The 16,917-nt window shown below is 41.1% G+C and overlaps 1 protein-coding gene across 1 annotated transcript; it reads right to left on the bottom strand.

Moving 5' to 3' along the window:
- Positions 1–376: 376 nt before the first annotated feature.
- On the bottom strand, positions 377–15,064 carry kctd7 (potassium channel tetramerization domain containing 7). Its single transcript, XM_003451379.5, has 4 exons — positions 14,407–15,064; positions 12,318–12,487; positions 6,483–6,661; positions 377–4,477 (listed from the first exon to the last, which is right to left on the bottom strand). The coding sequence occupies exons 1-4, from the start codon at positions 14,710–14,712 to the stop codon at positions 4,101–4,103; spliced, it is 1,032 nt and encodes a 343-aa protein (XP_003451427.1). The 5' UTR covers positions 14,713–15,064; the 3' UTR covers positions 377–4,100.
- Positions 15,065–16,917: the final 1,853 nt, after the last annotated feature.

The following is a 16,917-nucleotide window of genomic DNA, read 5'->3' as shown; positions in this document are numbered from 1 at the left end:
TATACCTGTATATACCTATATATCCGACATGTCACCACATTGCCAAGGTCTGGAAAAAGACCAAAACTGTCCTCCTTAGGTAAGAGGAAATGCATTGAGATCTTCAGGAACCACTGGGATCAAACCTGCCATGAACTGGAAATTGCTGGAACATCAGTGTCACTGTCCACTGTGATGGACTGAGAGGCCAAGCCAAATGTCTTCTGCAGAAAAAGTTTTATAGTCAGATGAGACAAAGACTGAGCTATTTGGTAACAGTGACAAGAGGTATGTTTGGAGGAGTAAAGGTGAGGCTTTCAAACATAAGAACACTGTACAAACTGTCAAGCATGGTGGTGTAAACTTCTGACCAGAGCTGTGTAAGAACAATAAAAAATTTATTAACTCTTTTATAAATACAATATTGTATTTAACTTTATTCCTATGAATCTTCACCACAAAATGGTCAATAAAACATGAACAAAGCTGTGGATGCACTTAACAGTTTTAATTTTACCATAAATAATAAAAATGACACATTAGTCTTTCACACTACAAACAAACTGAAGTCGACTATATAGAACCAGAGCTTCCTGGAAGCTAACAGAAACAGATAAGTAACCATATAAAAACACTATAAACAAACACAACGCTGTAAAAACAAATTTACAAGTAGTGCTCCAGGAAATAATGTAGCATCGCTCCTGCATAATCAATAAAATAAGCATGTTTGCATTTCTTAGTAAGGATAACTGAAGTGAGGCGACACTGAGGTGAAACTTGGAGATGTCTTTGTTAAAGTTTCAAGGTGCTCTGACTTTATAAAGTACAGCAGTGTTAAAAGAGGTGGAAAAATAACAACTGAGGTTGTTAACAAATATTTCTGAACTCTAGACAGCTTCACATCTGCCGCATTAACTACAAATATTTATTAGTGTGCGATAAAACAAACTCCTTCAACCCACACTGTGAATGGCAATATGGATACAGCCCCAGCTTCCTTATAGCTTTAAAAACTCACAGCTTAATGAAAATATACTCTGTCTAGATTACACCTGAAGCAAGTTAGTCTTAAAATATACACATCTGACTTCAGTTTACTCACAATATACAATATCCACTATAAGGGCATTCAAATGATGGCTCTGGAAATGTGGTGGGTCGTGAACCCTGACACAGATCAGTCCAAAGCTACAGGCAGACTGATAAATCAGGAAATGAATTAATGCATAAACACACATAATGGTACAGTTAGGATTTAGAGCTGGCCTTTAAAGTTGATCTGTGGTTACATCACAGACGTCTTACTTACTTCTTACAGCTTCAACTTCTCTTTGCATCTTGTCTGCTTAACCACAGCACTGCTGGTGGCTCAGACACAAAGTCATCATAGATATACACCAACAACCTTCCAAATCCAAATCACACACTTAGAGTCGAGATTATCAGATTTAAAATGGGGCTGATTTTCTATAAAACCATGGCATTCCTGACCTCCTTTAACCTCTCTGTACATGGTGGATAAAGTCAGCTAATGACTCAAGAAATTTCTGCATGTCCTCAACTGTTTGTTACATCTATTTTAAACTTGGCGGGTAAATTTCTGTGGACCTGAGTAAGTACAGTGCTGAGTTTCAGCTGAGCTAAAATCACGCAGCAACCTTTAGAGCTGAAAAATGAACCAAAAACATTAAGTGAAAAAAACTGTAGTTCCTCAAGTGGCCACTTGAGGCTGCCTCCAAAAGGCAAAAAGTCCCCATAGACTCCCATGATAAAATACCCACTTTCACAGCATTAATATGTTTACAGGTTGGCACTAACTGTGGATATTTCCCTCCTTCATATCAACTGTACAGGGCGTGGCTTGGCCTTCACTAAGTGTATTCACTGAACTCGACCTCTTAAAGATCTTTGTGTTGTTCTAGAGGCTTTTGGAGCACTTTTAATAGAATTAAATAATCTTTGCTAATCCAAGACCGTGTCCGGGTTTTAGATTTGGTGAGTGAAATTCTGCTATCTTTTAGGTCGTCCACACAGGAAACAGTTTCCTCATTGTCTATCGCTTTGTAGCCGATGGGTGATAACAAGGCTTCAGATGCTCCCTGTCACAGCTAAATCAATGTTATCCCTCCCTCTCATTGAATGTCAGTGACTTTCTACATTCTTATCCTGTGAGGACGCCCCTTAATCGAGTGATATATGTGTCCTAGAAATATAACTACAGGTCGCACGGATGCAGCCGCCGATTGCAGACTACTGTAATCGGCGCCTTAACTACCAGCGTTTCATCCTACGCTTTTTCCCCAACGTCTTCTTCTGTTGGAAGAGAGAAACTTCATCCCCTTACAGTGTTTGGAAGCAAGGCTGCAGAGAAAGCGAGGGACACCGTGCACAAGTAAAACTGCTGGTGGCATAACTGGGAAAGTGGTGACAGACTGTCCTCACATGGATGCAGCTGTCACTGAGGAAGCACTGCAGGTCTGTGCTGGAGTGCAGATAGGTGATCAGTCACACTATATGCATAATGTGCCCGAGTGCAATGATGGCTCACTTACTCGCACTTTGGCACAGCACGCAGCAAACAAACTGGACTCACCCTCACCTGGTGTGAGTACACCAGGTGTAGTTGTGACTACATTGGCTGATGTTTCCTAAAACTGTAAGTCTAACAGACAATGCCACAAGGCATGTGGATTAAATATGAAGCGATCAGCGGTTTACATCAGAAGCAGCCATACTTTCAAATTGATCCATGTTAGAAAACAATTCTTTTTTTCCTTCAGACCTGCTCGCATGCTACATGTGCACAGCCGATCGTGAAGCACTATTGTTTCTATTTTTCTATGTTTAATACATAATTGTACATATTGGTCTCAGAGTTCCTGCATGACTTAAATGTGCTCCTTTTTAAAGGTCAGTGGATTATTTTAGTCATTTAAAGTGAAGTTAATCTTTCCATCAGGAAATTTATATCCATCCATCCTTGTGTGTCTAACAGAGTAGATATGCTTCAGCTACACAGGTTGCCTTTCACCCATGCCATTTGTGCATGATGCATAGCATTTCCTTCATCATTTGTTAATAACTCTGAGTATACATGCAATAAGCAGTAGGTATGATGTATGCGGCCAAAACATTTCCTGCTTTGATATTTAATTAAATACATTAAATCCAAAAATGACCAAAGTGCAGGTTGGTGCTACGATGGTCAGCGCTGCCACCTCACAGCAACCTCACGGGGCCTTTTGTGTGGCATCTTCATAGGTTCTCCAGTTTCCTCCCACAGTTCAAAGACAGGCTTGTTAACTTAGCTGGTGATTCTAAATTTGCTATAAGTGTAAATATGAGCATGAGTCTCTGTTTTATCCTTCTGATCCACTGCATGCCTGTCCAAGGGTACCCCTTCTCAACCAGTGTTAATGCTGAGACCCTCGGGTGGGTTTCTCAGAGTAAAGCTACTACTCTACACCAAAAGGAGCCAGCTGAGGTGGTTCAAGCATTTCACTAGTGCCTCCCAGGTGAGGTGTTTGGGCATGTCCAACAGGCTGAAGGCCCCGGGTCAGACCCAGGACAAATGGAAGAGATTATGTCTCTTGGGTAGCTTGGGAAAATTTGTGTCCCCCCAGGAAGCGCTGGAGGAGGTGGCTGGGAGAGAGGTAGGTCTGGGCATGTCTGCTTAGACTGCTGGAAACAGCCTAATTTAATTTGTGGATAATAACCTATTAATAGGCTGAACAGCAATCTAACTGATCTAACTGAAAGCATCACCTCGTCTTGAAGGCTAACGAGTGTATCACACATGTGCACCTGTGGTGATCTATTGCAGCACACCTGCACACCACTGAATCAAGGTAAGAGGTTAAACTAGAGGCCACCAGAGTTAGGGGTGTTATGGTACTCTCTACAGTACTTTTAAGACGCTATAGAAGGTTTTTACCTTGAGCAAGAAGGAAAATATAAAACATCTTGGGGAAACTGAATACTTACAGCATGATTTAAAGGGTCACATTTTTAAGACATCAGCACAAAATACTGGCAACGTCAATACAAAAACCAGTATCGGCTGAGTTAAAAGTGAAACATCCATCCTGTTGCTCTTTGGTCCTATCAGCCATCGAGCTTCACCACCATGTGATCTTGAACTCGTAGATGGGCCTCTTGCAGTAGTAATGGTTGATGAGGTGTTTATCGCAGACGCCGATACACTGCTGCTCGGCGGCGATGCCACGCTCGGCCAGGTCACTGACGATGCAGTGCAACAGGTCATAAACGTCCGCCACCGCCTCCCACGGCCCGAAGGAAACGTCTACCTCGCAGTGATGCTCAAAGAGCTTGGCCTCACTGTCCGAGCGCTCGAAGCGCAGAGAGTTAAAAAGAGGACGCTCGTACGGCGTGATGGGCATCTCCTCCTTGTAGACGCAGATCTTCAGCTTTGCAAACCGCGCCTTTTTCTGCATGGCCCTCAGTTTGGCGATTTCCACGATACGCTCCAGATTGTCTGAAATTAGAACAGAAGCATTTATCTATACTTGTGATGGAGCTAGGTAATTAGTTACCGTTTTTTAGAAATAGAAATAGTAACTATTTGTAGTAGTTCATTTCTTTGCACTGTCTCTGTACCTCTTTGTTCCCTTGTTAAGTCTTACTCTTACGTGTTTTTCTGGATATTTCCTGTTTTACTTTGAAGGTTAGTTGCGTTAATTTTGCTTCCTGTCTCCCTCTTCCCCCATTATTTCCTCATGTGTATTGTTGGGATGATAAACATGTATCATATTGTCTTCTACTTTTTTAAGTAAGTCAATTGAGTGTTCACATGTTCTTGTCTGCTGTACGGCTGTATCTGATGTTTCTATAACAGAGACTGCTGAGCTGGCTGAACTGAGAGACTGTTACTTCCTCTGTGATTGGGGTCGTGACCGCTGCTTTGCTGTCAGAGGCAGCAAATGCCACAGCAGATGGTTTACTCCACAGCAGGAGAGCCTTTAATTTTTTGCCATCTTTCATCTTTCTTGAAGTGATTTTAACTCACTAAGTGAGAGCATTTAGACTCCTCATGGAGGAAAACTGTCGGCACGTCATTTGGTTTTAGTCGTCACTTGGCAGCAGCATCTGTGAGCTCTTTTAAGTCGACTAAGGCGAGAACATGAGCATTTTCTAACTCCTTAACCTCTTCTTATCGACAAGAAAAAGCTATGAACACCAAAACCACTGTCTGTGTTTGTTTTTGCTATGAAACTGTGCCTTTTTTGATGCTTTTCAATCAAAATAATAATAGTTATAATACCAATAATAACAGCTGAATGACTATGAATGACTTGCACTTGCGCAAAGTAATCTGCAGCCTTTGTGGGTCAATATGTGAAAAACTGGCACAAACCGGATGAACTCGTGTGCCATAATATTAGCCACCCTTAATGACCTTTATATGATGAGCTTCAGACGATTGCATCAGTGCAAAGGTTTGTCTCCCACGTTATTCATGGTAACAGCTTTGTACATTGCACCATATGTACTGAAAGTGTGTATGTATTGTGTTGGACTATTGCCTACAGAGCAAATGCCTTAAGGGGACATTAAAGTTTTACTCTACTCCCTAACAGTGTAAATATTTCATGTGTTTTTAACAGCGTGATTTTGTAGGACAGGACATTTATGACGTATTAAGACTCAAGAGTTACCATGTAGTACATGGTACATGGTAACTTCGTCTTTAGTCTCCAGAGTTTATGGATTTTTATTTTTATATGTATTATTCTAGACACTTCATTTGCTTTTTGTGTGCGCCATAGATAAATAGCTGACTTTATGTGTTTATGAAAGCATGTGTTTTATTAAGTACACAACCAGTCTTGACTCAAGTCACTGTCTAATCTAGTTGCTTTCTTCCATTTTTAAATAAATCTGCCCGAGTACAGCCTCTCCGCTTCCTTTTCTCTTCCTGTCATCTTTTGTATTTATTTTAAATCAACCTTAATTCACATCTTATAAATAAACCATTTCCTTGGTATGAGGCCATTCTCGCTTCCATTAATCGAACAACACTTTACACTTCACACAGGATACGCCAAACTCATTATTAGGAGCTGCATCTCGTCAAATTTCAGCCTTCAGCAAATAAAAATCTCATATTAGACTTTGATTCATTTACTTGGTTTTTTTGGGGGGGGGGGGTTTTCCAACCCTATCAGCTTACTTATAAGAACCTGAGAGTTTAAATGCTAACGACAGCCAGGTTAATCCAAAGAGCATTGGGTGACTTCAACACAATGAAATAAAACACAACCACACTTTAAATATTGAGGCTCTAAAATGTAATTATTTGGTTCAGAAGTCGCAGAGACCCAAGAGTGTACTTCCACTGCATATAATTTACACTGCGTGCACATAGCACACATTGAAAAGTTAAATGTGTAGCTGTCGCAGCAGTATTACAGTCTGGAACATCTTTGAAAAGTTTTCTTTCACAAAGGTTGCATGTGTGAAGGACGGACTTCCCCAGATACCTTTGTAGTAGGGCAGCAGATCGAGGAAAGCTTGTCGAACTTTCTCCCCTGTGAGTGGCTGGATGTCCTCCAGGCTGTCCAGCAGCGGGCCGATGGCATAGTACTGAGCCTCTCTGTATACCGCTCTCACTCTGTCACGGTGAGGAAGCTCGCCTTCTCGGAGGAAGTTCAGGATGTCCCTTTAGATGGAAACAGATTGATCAGAAAACATCTCCAAAAAAAATTAAATAAATGTGGCGACTTCCATGGATGAGCGCTGGCGCCGTTGATAAACTGATAAAAAGCCTTATTACTGAATCCCAGCAGTCACTGGTTATGTTTGAGCTTTTTCAATATGCAGAGTGTTCTTCCACAGGAAGAAACACTTGATTGAAATAGATCCACAGATTAACAGAGCCTGATTATTGATCACCTTCTGTGCTTTGACACAACTTTAATGGTGTAAACAGCCGGCTGTAATTATTCTGTTGTCACTGTTGCCTCTTTTGAAAGCTGAAACTATTATTTTTTTATATTGATTAGCCCTGCTGGGTAAAATCTGTTAAAGGATGAATGTACAAAATGGCAAATATTATGCAGAAAACTATTCAGGAATCCTTTTCCAATAGCTTGTTGTGCCTGGAGCACTGTGCACAAAGCAGACAATATTAAGGTTACCATGTCTGAAACAGCAAATGAGCACCTTGCTCAAATAAACAGCTGTGAAAGCAATGTGTAACCCTCAGCTGAGTCTGCCACTTCCTGATGGTATTTATATTATTTTATGATCAGTTTTTACGAATCAGAGACTAAACATCAAACTCATTTTGTCTGAAGTCCTGGCAACTATTTCCTCGCATTCAGGTGACCAGTTCCTGAATATGAGGTCTTCAGGTGTTGGAATAATGTAAAAGGCAGGAAAAAAGAAGAAACACACAATGTTCCTGAATGCCCTTCAGTCAGGACAACAAATATCAGAAGAAGATTATTATTGTTATTTGACAGATGTGACACTGATTAATATCATAAACAATATAAAAGAAGGAGCAGAGGTGGAGCTGGGTTTCAAAGCAGCTTGCAGCACCTCAAGCCAGGCTAATGTAGCTTAAATAGTGTCCCTGTATGAGATTTACCAATAGGTATCCAGTCTAGGAACACATCAACCTTAATGTCTAATGATGACCTGCTCTCTGCAACCAGTCATTGCTTACAAATGCAGATACATTTAAAAGCTAATACTCTAAATGGTAAACATGATAGCTGAGGGTTGTGAGATTGAATGCAAACACTGAATGCAAACACAGGCTTTGTGTAACCAAGGCCTGCTCAAACACAAGTGGCAAATACAAATAGTAAGAGTGGACTGCAAAGGAAATCAGAAATCTTCCAGTAGCAACACTTTTTCCAGAGGACCATACAAAGCAAGGGTCACATACTGGACAACTGAAGAAAAAATTGGTTACACTTAAAATAAATGTATACATGTTTAAATTAATCTGCCCTGATCAAACACACTGCATTGAAACGGAGTTAAAAAGGATTAAAGACTCATGCAGTCACTTATCTTGACTGTCATGGGTCAGTCCCAGCCCCCAGGCCATACTTTGCCAATGTGTGATCTAGGTGGTGATTATCAAACTAAAATAAACCCACTTGGTGTTACTGAGTGATCCTAAAAACCATTGACACCTGACCCAAATCAGACAGATCGTAGCACACCTCTCATCATCACCTGGAGATGCTGAACACAGCATCTTTTCCTCTGGAATAAAACATTGTCCACACTACTCAAATCGTTAACCACAAACGCCTCCACAGCAGAGGAAAATGATTGTGTGACTGCATCATTACTTTCCTTTCAGCCAGATGTGCCACTGCCGTACCAAGTCAAGAAAATCCTTAGCAATACTGAAATCATGACAGAAATTTTGAATCCAATTCAAAGTGCTGGAGCATACCCTAGTAATCACACACCAGGCGTCGGGCCATTGAGACATACAGACATACATTGAGACATACAGCTGTATGTCTCAATACATGCATACATGTTCGTATGCCTTCTTCATATAGTTGTTTGTCTTTTCCTTTATTTATCCTGCATATCTCATGTAGATTCACTGAGAGACACTGACTCAGAAAAGTTGGTTTCCTTCTGTTTCTCTGCAGCAGAGCCTGGAGGGCTTGTGAACTTAAGAGGATAAAATGAATGCAGAAAAATACTGGACGAAAAGCTGCTGCAGTGCACAAGATAACAGCAGCCTGGAAGAAGATTTATTTTCCAGCGAGACAATAGGAACCAGAGCACAGGATTGGCTAAAAACATCCCAAATGAAAAGGCTCCTTCTGAGCGTGTGCAGCCTGCAGTGCCAGCACCCTCTTAAGTTTTCATTTTATTACTTTATGCAGTTACTGTATGTTCTACCTTTCAAGCTGATTGAGTTATGTTTTTAAATCTTTAATTACACCCCCTCACACATTTCAGCACTGACCTCAGGTCAACCCACTTCTTACATAAGTCATCTACTCCGTTTGCTCTTGTATTCATATTTCAAGCTTTTCCATTGTAGCAATGGACAGCTCTGGGGATGATAGTGCTGGTGCACCTTCTTTTACACTGAAATACCTTCTGTACATTCAGGATGAAGCCTATTGATTTCAACGATTCCTGCTTTATTTCACTACTACTGTAAATATGCAAAATAGCTCTAGCTTTAGTATCATGGCAAATTTAAAGTTTGTGTAATCCTTTAAATTCTTGTTCATTATTTGAGGGTTTTATTTTGGTTCTTAGGTTGTTTATTGTTATATTTAGAAGTAACATAAGTACTTTTATTGTCATACGTGCATGTAAATAAACACATGGGGTTTATACTGTACGATGAAATTCTTATTTTGCCAAATTTCTTTCACACAGCAGTCATAAAAAGTCATAATAAATAACATAGATTAAAAAATAAGAAATCAAACAGTGGAAAGAGAAAGTACAAGTAATGACTATGAAAAGAATTAAATGAGTTAAAGAGAACAGAGTTTCAAAAAAGCCTGAGTTGTAGTTATGCTTGTGCAAGTTTGCAAAACAGGTCTGTCCAGATTTTTGTGACACTAGATAACAATAACAACAATAATAATAATAATAACAGTGCAGTAACAGTCAGTAGTTGTGATGAGGTGAAGGAGGGGGAGTACTGACTGTTTTACTTAAGAGTCTAATGCTCTTTTTGACTTCAGTTTCAGACTCCTGTAGAAGTGTGAACAGCTGAGGTTGTGGGTGGGTACTGCATCTAATGATGTTCTCGCCCTCCTGGTGGTATAAATTGGATTTTAGATTGGATTTTCATATCTCTTGAGCCTTTAGTTCTCCGTTTCGGTTTCTCTGCACTCGAATTCTGGTTGGGGTTTATTTGGTATAATTACTCACATTAGTTTTCCTAGCTTTCTCTGACCCATCTTCTTCTATATATCTTTTATATTTGAGCATGTCTTGTCTAAGTGTTAGTCACTGACTTCCTGTTTTATTTTGGCAGTCATGTGTCCTTTGTGCTTTGTGTTTAATTTTACTTCCTTTGTCTCATTATCCCTGATTAGTCTCACCTGTGTACCCAGCTGTTCCCTATTCCCCTGACACCCAGTCAGTAAAAATGGTTTCAGTTGTCCTTGCTCTTTGTCACAAAGTCAGTTGCCCTTCCCTGTGTGTTTTTTTTCTGGATACTGCTTGCTGCATTCTTGCTGTGCTTTCCACCTGTAGAATTAAAAATGTGTTTTCTGTTTACTCAGTTTGTCTTGAGATTTTGGTCACAGGTAAACTTGTCGATCAGGTGGTTTTATTAAGGACTCTCCTGGTCGCAGCGCTGCCTCTTTACTGCTCGCTGTGTGTCAGAGAGGACAGGCTCCAGCTCCACTTAAAACTAGGACAGAGTTACATTCCCAGCTACTGTGTCACTGAGCTTTTTATTACTGCCTGTTTTTCTTTTTTTTTTTCCAAAAAACAGGCTACTTGGACTGACTCTGGGAATAATTCCATTCCCACATGTGCTCCTGCATACATTCACAGTCTGCGTGCACTTACTGCAAATGCCAATAATATGCTTGTGCTGTCCTGTACAAAGAGCATCGCCTGCCTGCTGTTCTCCACAACACTAAAAAAAAAATCCTAGTTATCACGTCAAACTCTTCTTTAATGCAAAAACAGACTACTGACAGCCAGATAAAATACTTACTAACAGCCGTCACTAGTCCAAAAATGCAGGCAGCTAGCTAACCAATAGGCACCAAAATACTCACCAATCAGGTAGACTAATTAAGACTCCAGTCGCACAGGCCTAGAGACCAGTTGGTGACCCCAGCCCCCGTGGCAACTATTGGTTGCTATGGAAAATTATGTCTTTCCTGGCCAGCTGGTCCATGGTTGTTAGTGTGTGCTATTGCCTGTAAATTCAATTGCTAAAGCCCCACTCAGGCAGGCTTATAGACCAGTGACTGACCACCTGGCAACCTCTGGTCACTAGGGAAAATATATATTCCTTAATTGGTTTGAAAATGGTTGCCTGGGCTTGAAGCCAGTCGATGGTGAAACTGGTCGCAAAGAGGTATACAACACTGCACCAAAAACTTCCTCTGCAGAGACTGTTCACCTTCAAAGTAAAAGCTGAGCCTCCCTGCTGTAGCAAACATATTTCAAAAGGGGCAACTTTTACTTTGGCAATCAAACATTCATGTTTTCAATTTGCAATGCACGTTTTCAAGTTTCACTAATGGTCCGCCAGTAGTTGGGAGTGCTTGCAGAGAAGTTGGCATCTTTCAGGCAAACTTTGGGAGACTGCAGCAATCTGCTCGCAACCAGAGCAATCGCAAAATTTTGACTGCTTTGCAACAGCTAGCAACCACTCGATAACTAGGTGAGAAATACTCATTTTTCCTTAGCAAACAGAAGCAGCTATCCCCTCAGATATGTTTTATTTTATCTGGCGAATGACTGACCTATGTGTGAAACACAAAGTTTACAGATCTCAGTAAAGTCTTGTTAAACTCTGCTGAGGTTGATTTTTATCAGAGATGTCTAGACAGTAAACTCTCTTTTTTCTTTTTAATTTGCCACACCTTTTCTGTCATGGATTTTTAGTATTTGTGACATTGAGTTTTGGTACTTGTCATCTTCTTACTGTGGCCTTTCTAATCTTCACAGTGGTTTCATTGTGTAATCATTGCCCTGTGTGACTCTGTCGGTCTGTTTATGCCCCCATTGCCGTTTCCTGTTTATTGAAAGTCTCACCCTTCATGCTCACTTTGGATTCCAGTTTGTTTCTTCAGATAAATAAAGGTTTGCTTTCTGTTTAATGCATTTTGGTTTCCTCTGCACCACTCATCCATGACATTTTCAGTCCTTTTCTGCTGACTTTGTTCGCAACTTGTCTGCCCTCCATAATCTGGAGTGACAGCAATCTAACTAAAGGCCACAGTGTTATGTTGTGACAGAGGCTGCAATTTTCATCCTATCACAAATACAATCTCAGTATGGACATTATATCTTCGGAAATAAGCAACAAATAAGAAAAAGCAGCGGCACAGAAATAGATATGTAAATCAACTTTGAGTGCTAGCAGAAGAGACCAATTTATTTCACAGAATACCTGATTCACCGAGACCTGTCAAAATATAATGAGCTGTCTGCAGCAACTTGAAAATCTTCAGATCACAGAGCGTGAACCTTTCAGAAACTAAAAGTTTGTCCTCCACTAAGCTGCCTTTTAAAAACTTTGTACTCCCACATATAACCCTCCTCTCCCTCAAACTCATGAGGAGATATCACTGCAGGCAGCAGCACCGATAATGATGGTAATATCTTTGCTTGAATCTCACCCAAAGTAGGCTCCATCCCGATCGATGAAGTAGCGCCCCTCGGCATCGCGTGGGATGTAATGACGGCCGCTGAACATGGCAGCCAGCATGGTGTCCTCATATCGCCTCAGTGTGGACAGGCGAGTGGTGAAGTACGTGCCCCCGACGTTTAGAGAGATGACCTCTGGAAACTTAAAAGGAGAAATACGACAGGTTTAAAACGAAATGCATATTTTGCGGTGCATAAAAAGCAAATCATAAGTAGGTTTTAAGATATTTCCAGTGAAATTCACCATGTGCATTTTAAGAGGCTTTAAGAGGCCAAGGTAAATGTGATATTACACCAAAAAGATGGACTGGAACCGATCTGAGATTCCACTTAAATTTGTTTAGATCTTATGATAATTTACTGGTCAACCTTCAGTCTCCATCAACAGCTTTACTTTCTAAATCACGTTCTTTCCAGCTGATGAAGATTTCTTTTTAAAATGTACGGTTCAGTAAAAATGTCTTTTTAATATGATGATTTCACTTATAAAGGAAATACAGTTATCCAAACTTGCCTGCCCTGTCTTAAAAAGTAAACCTAATAAGTGGTTGTGCCAGCCTTAGCAGCAAGAACTACAATTAAGTGTTTGTGATAACTGACAGTGAGTCTTTCTGTGGAGGAGTTTTGACCCGCTCTTCTTTGCAGAATGTTTTTAAATTCAGTCACACTGGAAGGTTTTCCAGCATGAACAGGCTGATTAAGCTCATGCAAAAGCATCTCAATCTGATGTAAGTCCAGAATTCGACTTGGCCACTCCAAAACCTTCATTTTGCCCTTTTTCAGCCATTCAGAGGCGCACTTTCTGGTGTTTCGGACCATTGTCCTGCTGTAAGTCAGAGTGCTTTTAACCTTCGGGGCATGAACTGATGGCTGGACATTATTCCTCAGGATTTAATAGTAGAGAGCAGAATTCATGGTTCCATCAACTACTGACCCTCACTGAGCCAAGTGAGGCCCACAGTTTTTCAGATGTTGTTCTGGGCTCTTTTGTGACCTGCTGGATGAGTTGTTTTTGAAATTTGTGGATAATGGCTCTCACTGTGGTTAGTCCCAAAGCCTTAGAATTGGCTTTGTAACCCTTTCCAGAGTGATGGATGTCAGCGACTTTGTTTCTCGGCTGTTCTTGACTTTGACGTGTTGCTTTTTGAGATTTTTTTACCTGCTTCGCTTTGTCAGATAGATTTTATTTAAGTGATTTCTTGATTCAGCAAGCCTGACAGTGTTTATTCCTGAGTGTGGCTGGTGAAAATGAACTCAGCTTTCCAAAAATGGGATTTATTACAGTTAATTTATGATTTTGGGGAGGACGTCAATTACTTTTTCACACAGGGCCAGGTAGGTTTGGATAGTTTGAAGTAAATTTAAAAACTGTATTTTGTATTTACTTGGGTTATCTTTATTTAACATGCAATTTGTTTGATGATCTGAAACTAAAATATTTCTCGGCAGCTTTGAACTACATAAGAGGCAAAGTTAGAGAGGCAAGGCTAAGATGGCTTGGGTATGTGCAGTGGAAGGATAGTGGATATACTGGAAAAACAGATACAGCATATTTAGCTGCCAAGTGAGAGCAAAGGAGGAAGGCCACAGAGAAGTTTTATTGATGTAATGAAGGACGAACTGCAGAGGGCTGGTGTGACGGAGGCAAGAACACTCTTTTCAGTAAGTGCAATAGGAAAATGAATATTACTTTATTTTCTATTGCACATCAAGAAAATCTTGCTGTGTGAGCAGGTCTGAGCAGCCTGTGGTTAAGATGATTAACCTGCTGTGCCTGTGTTTAGCTCCATCAGTCATGTGACACAACTGCTAGCCAATCATCACAGGATTCAGCAGCTCAACCAGCCTCTGACCTCTGCAAAAATATGTATACTCATCAGCACAGTGTTGTTATTTGGTAGTAATAAGGTGGTTATTATTAATGGGAGGTTTATGAGAGTGTACCTGCAGTTGTTGTTTAATGAGTATGAGTTTTATATGAATATGAGTATTTCTTTATGTTAGAAGCTGTGTGGTTTGGTGGCTTGTGCCACTGTTATTTTCCACGTAAAAGGGGCCTACCTCCTGTTCCTGGGTGTTCAGCGAGGAGCGGAGTGGCGTGCTCAGAGCCAGGCTCGGCGAGGGGGAGGCCGGCTTTCGGAACTCGTCCTCCACAGAGTCCGAGCTGGACATGGCATCGCCCGGTTTCTCGGTGTCCCCAGCGGCCGAGAATACCACCATCACTCTGGGTAGAGGCAGCGTCCGTCTCTCCTGAATGAAGCGTCTCACCCGCGTAGCGGCAGGCAGCGGGCTGAAGGACAGAGACTGGCGCTCTCTGCTGCTGCAGCCGTCAGAGCCGTTGGAACCGCTCGAGCCATTCTGCTGCATGCGCGCGGCGGGCCAGCTCTCAGCCAGGCAGGTACGGCACAAAGCAGAGCTCGCGACTGGTACAGAAAACAACAACAAGAAGAAGGAGAGGGCAGGAGCGGAGGGTGTGGCCCGAGCAGCTGCCAGAGCTCAGTCCGCCTTTCACCGGAGCGAAAGCGGAAGAAGCGGTACCCCGCCTCCGGCGAAAGCAACGTAACCGGTGTAGGTAGGAAAAAGATGAAAATTTAATCCCTACGTTAGCGAGCAGCACGGGGACCGTGAGGTTTTTGGAGCGTGCGTACTCTGACGTTCCACGTCGTCATCACGTCAAGAGAGTGAAGTACGCTGAGATTGAAAATGAGCACTTTTTCAGTAAACATATAATGTTGATTGCAGTTTTATTTTTATAAATGTAATAGTTCTAATGCAAAACCACTTTTTAAAAAACAGACTGGAACTATACGTCAAACATTTCTTCAGGAAAAAAATCTATAAAAAATATTTCACATTTTTCTTTAAATATTGTTGTATTTTACAAATTTTACTATTTTTTCTTTTAATATTATATTTTATTTATTTATTTTTAATTAATTTATTTTATTTTTAAAAGTTTAAAGCTAATTGAACTTTATCTTTACATGTTGTTTTTGAAGTTTTTTCTTTGAATATATATATGGGATTATATGCCAAACCTTCATTTAAAAATTAAATAAAATAATGAATTCAATAAAATATTTTTTTTGTTTGTTTGTTGTTGTTGTTCTGACTGACCTAGAGTATTTAGAAGTAGGATGTGAGGCAGAGCCTTCAGCTTTCAGGCCCCTCTTCTGGGAACCAGCTTTTAGTCTGGATTCTGGAGACAGACATCGTCTCATCTTTTAAGATCAGGCTTACAACTTTCCTTTTTAAAGCATATACTTAGGGTTTGATCAGGTGACCCTGAATCCTCCCTTAGTTATCCTGCAATAGGTCTAGGTTGCTGGGGGATACCCATGATGCGTTGCATGTTTCTTCTTCAGTTACCCTTTTCACTCACTATGTGTTTATACACCTGTCTGCATTTAACGATTTGTTAAAATTAATCTCTGGAGGAAAAAAAATCAACAGAGTCCCCAACAGTTTTTCAAAGGAAAATGTTTAATCTGGTCAAAACAGCAGGAAGGATAACAACACCCCTCACTCCCTGAGACATGGTCGAACAGGCCACAGTTGTGCAGCTCCTTCATGTTCCAGCTCCTGTTTTATCTAATTTCTTCCATGTTTCTTTAGTGTAGATTTTTTGTCTGTGCATACCCACATAGCAAGGAGGTCTGGCCCCGACTTGGTATCAAACCAGCACTGCTGGCTGACTTCTGGCATGACAAGACGTATGTCATCCAGATATGGGCCAGGCCTGGCATACATGGCACTGTCTATGTGATGGCATACCATATCTGGCTCGATTGTGATTTGATTTATGTGGCCCAGGCTCATAGAAAACAGGTCTGGCCCGGATCCGGCATCAAGCTGGCACTCCTGACTGACAGGTGTGATGGCAGAGTGTATGTCAACCAGATGTGGGCCAGGTCTGGCAATGACGCCACTGTTTATGCTATGGCATGCCACATCTGGCCTGATTGTGGTTTGGTGTATGTGGCCCAGGCTCATAGAAAACAGGTCTTCCCTGGATCCGGCATCAAGCTGGGACTTCTGACTGACCGGTGTCATGGCAGGGTGTATGTCAACCAGATGTGGGCCAGATCTGGCAATGATGGCACTATTTATGTTCCTATTTTCCTATTTTAGTTAGAAGACCCAAATGCCGTGTTGCAATACTATACTGCTATGGTAGCCAACGTTTCAAATGCAGGTTTGAGAGGTTTGTGAGTTATCCAAAACCTAGCGACGGTTTACTCATCTTTGCCAGTGGGTGGCTGTAGCTCAGGAGGTAGAGCAGGTCACCTACTTATCTGAAGGTTAGTGGTTTGATCCCTGGCTCCTCCAGTCTGTATGCCAGGAGTGTGAATGTGTATAAATGTAGTTAGGAAGCACTCAGTTTAAAAAAAAAAAAAAGAAAAAAAAAGTGGGTGAATATGGCATGTTGTATAGAGTACTTTGAGGAATCTGGGAGACTAGAAAAGTGCTATATAAGAGTCAGTCCATTTCCTGTCTGAACAGAATTTTGTCATGTTATTTTTGCATGTTCTGGCACATGTTGTTATTGCATGGCTTGACTAAGGTACACAT

Source organism: Oreochromis niloticus, linkage group LG10 (genome assembly GCF_001858045.2).
Source record: "Oreochromis niloticus isolate F11D_XX linkage group LG10, O_niloticus_UMD_NMBU, whole genome shotgun sequence".
Taxonomy (NCBI): Eukaryota; Metazoa; Chordata; class Actinopteri; order Cichliformes; family Cichlidae; genus Oreochromis; species Oreochromis niloticus.
The sequence above is the reverse complement of the archived record's forward strand: the minus strand, read 5'-3'. Positions and strand labels throughout refer to the sequence as shown.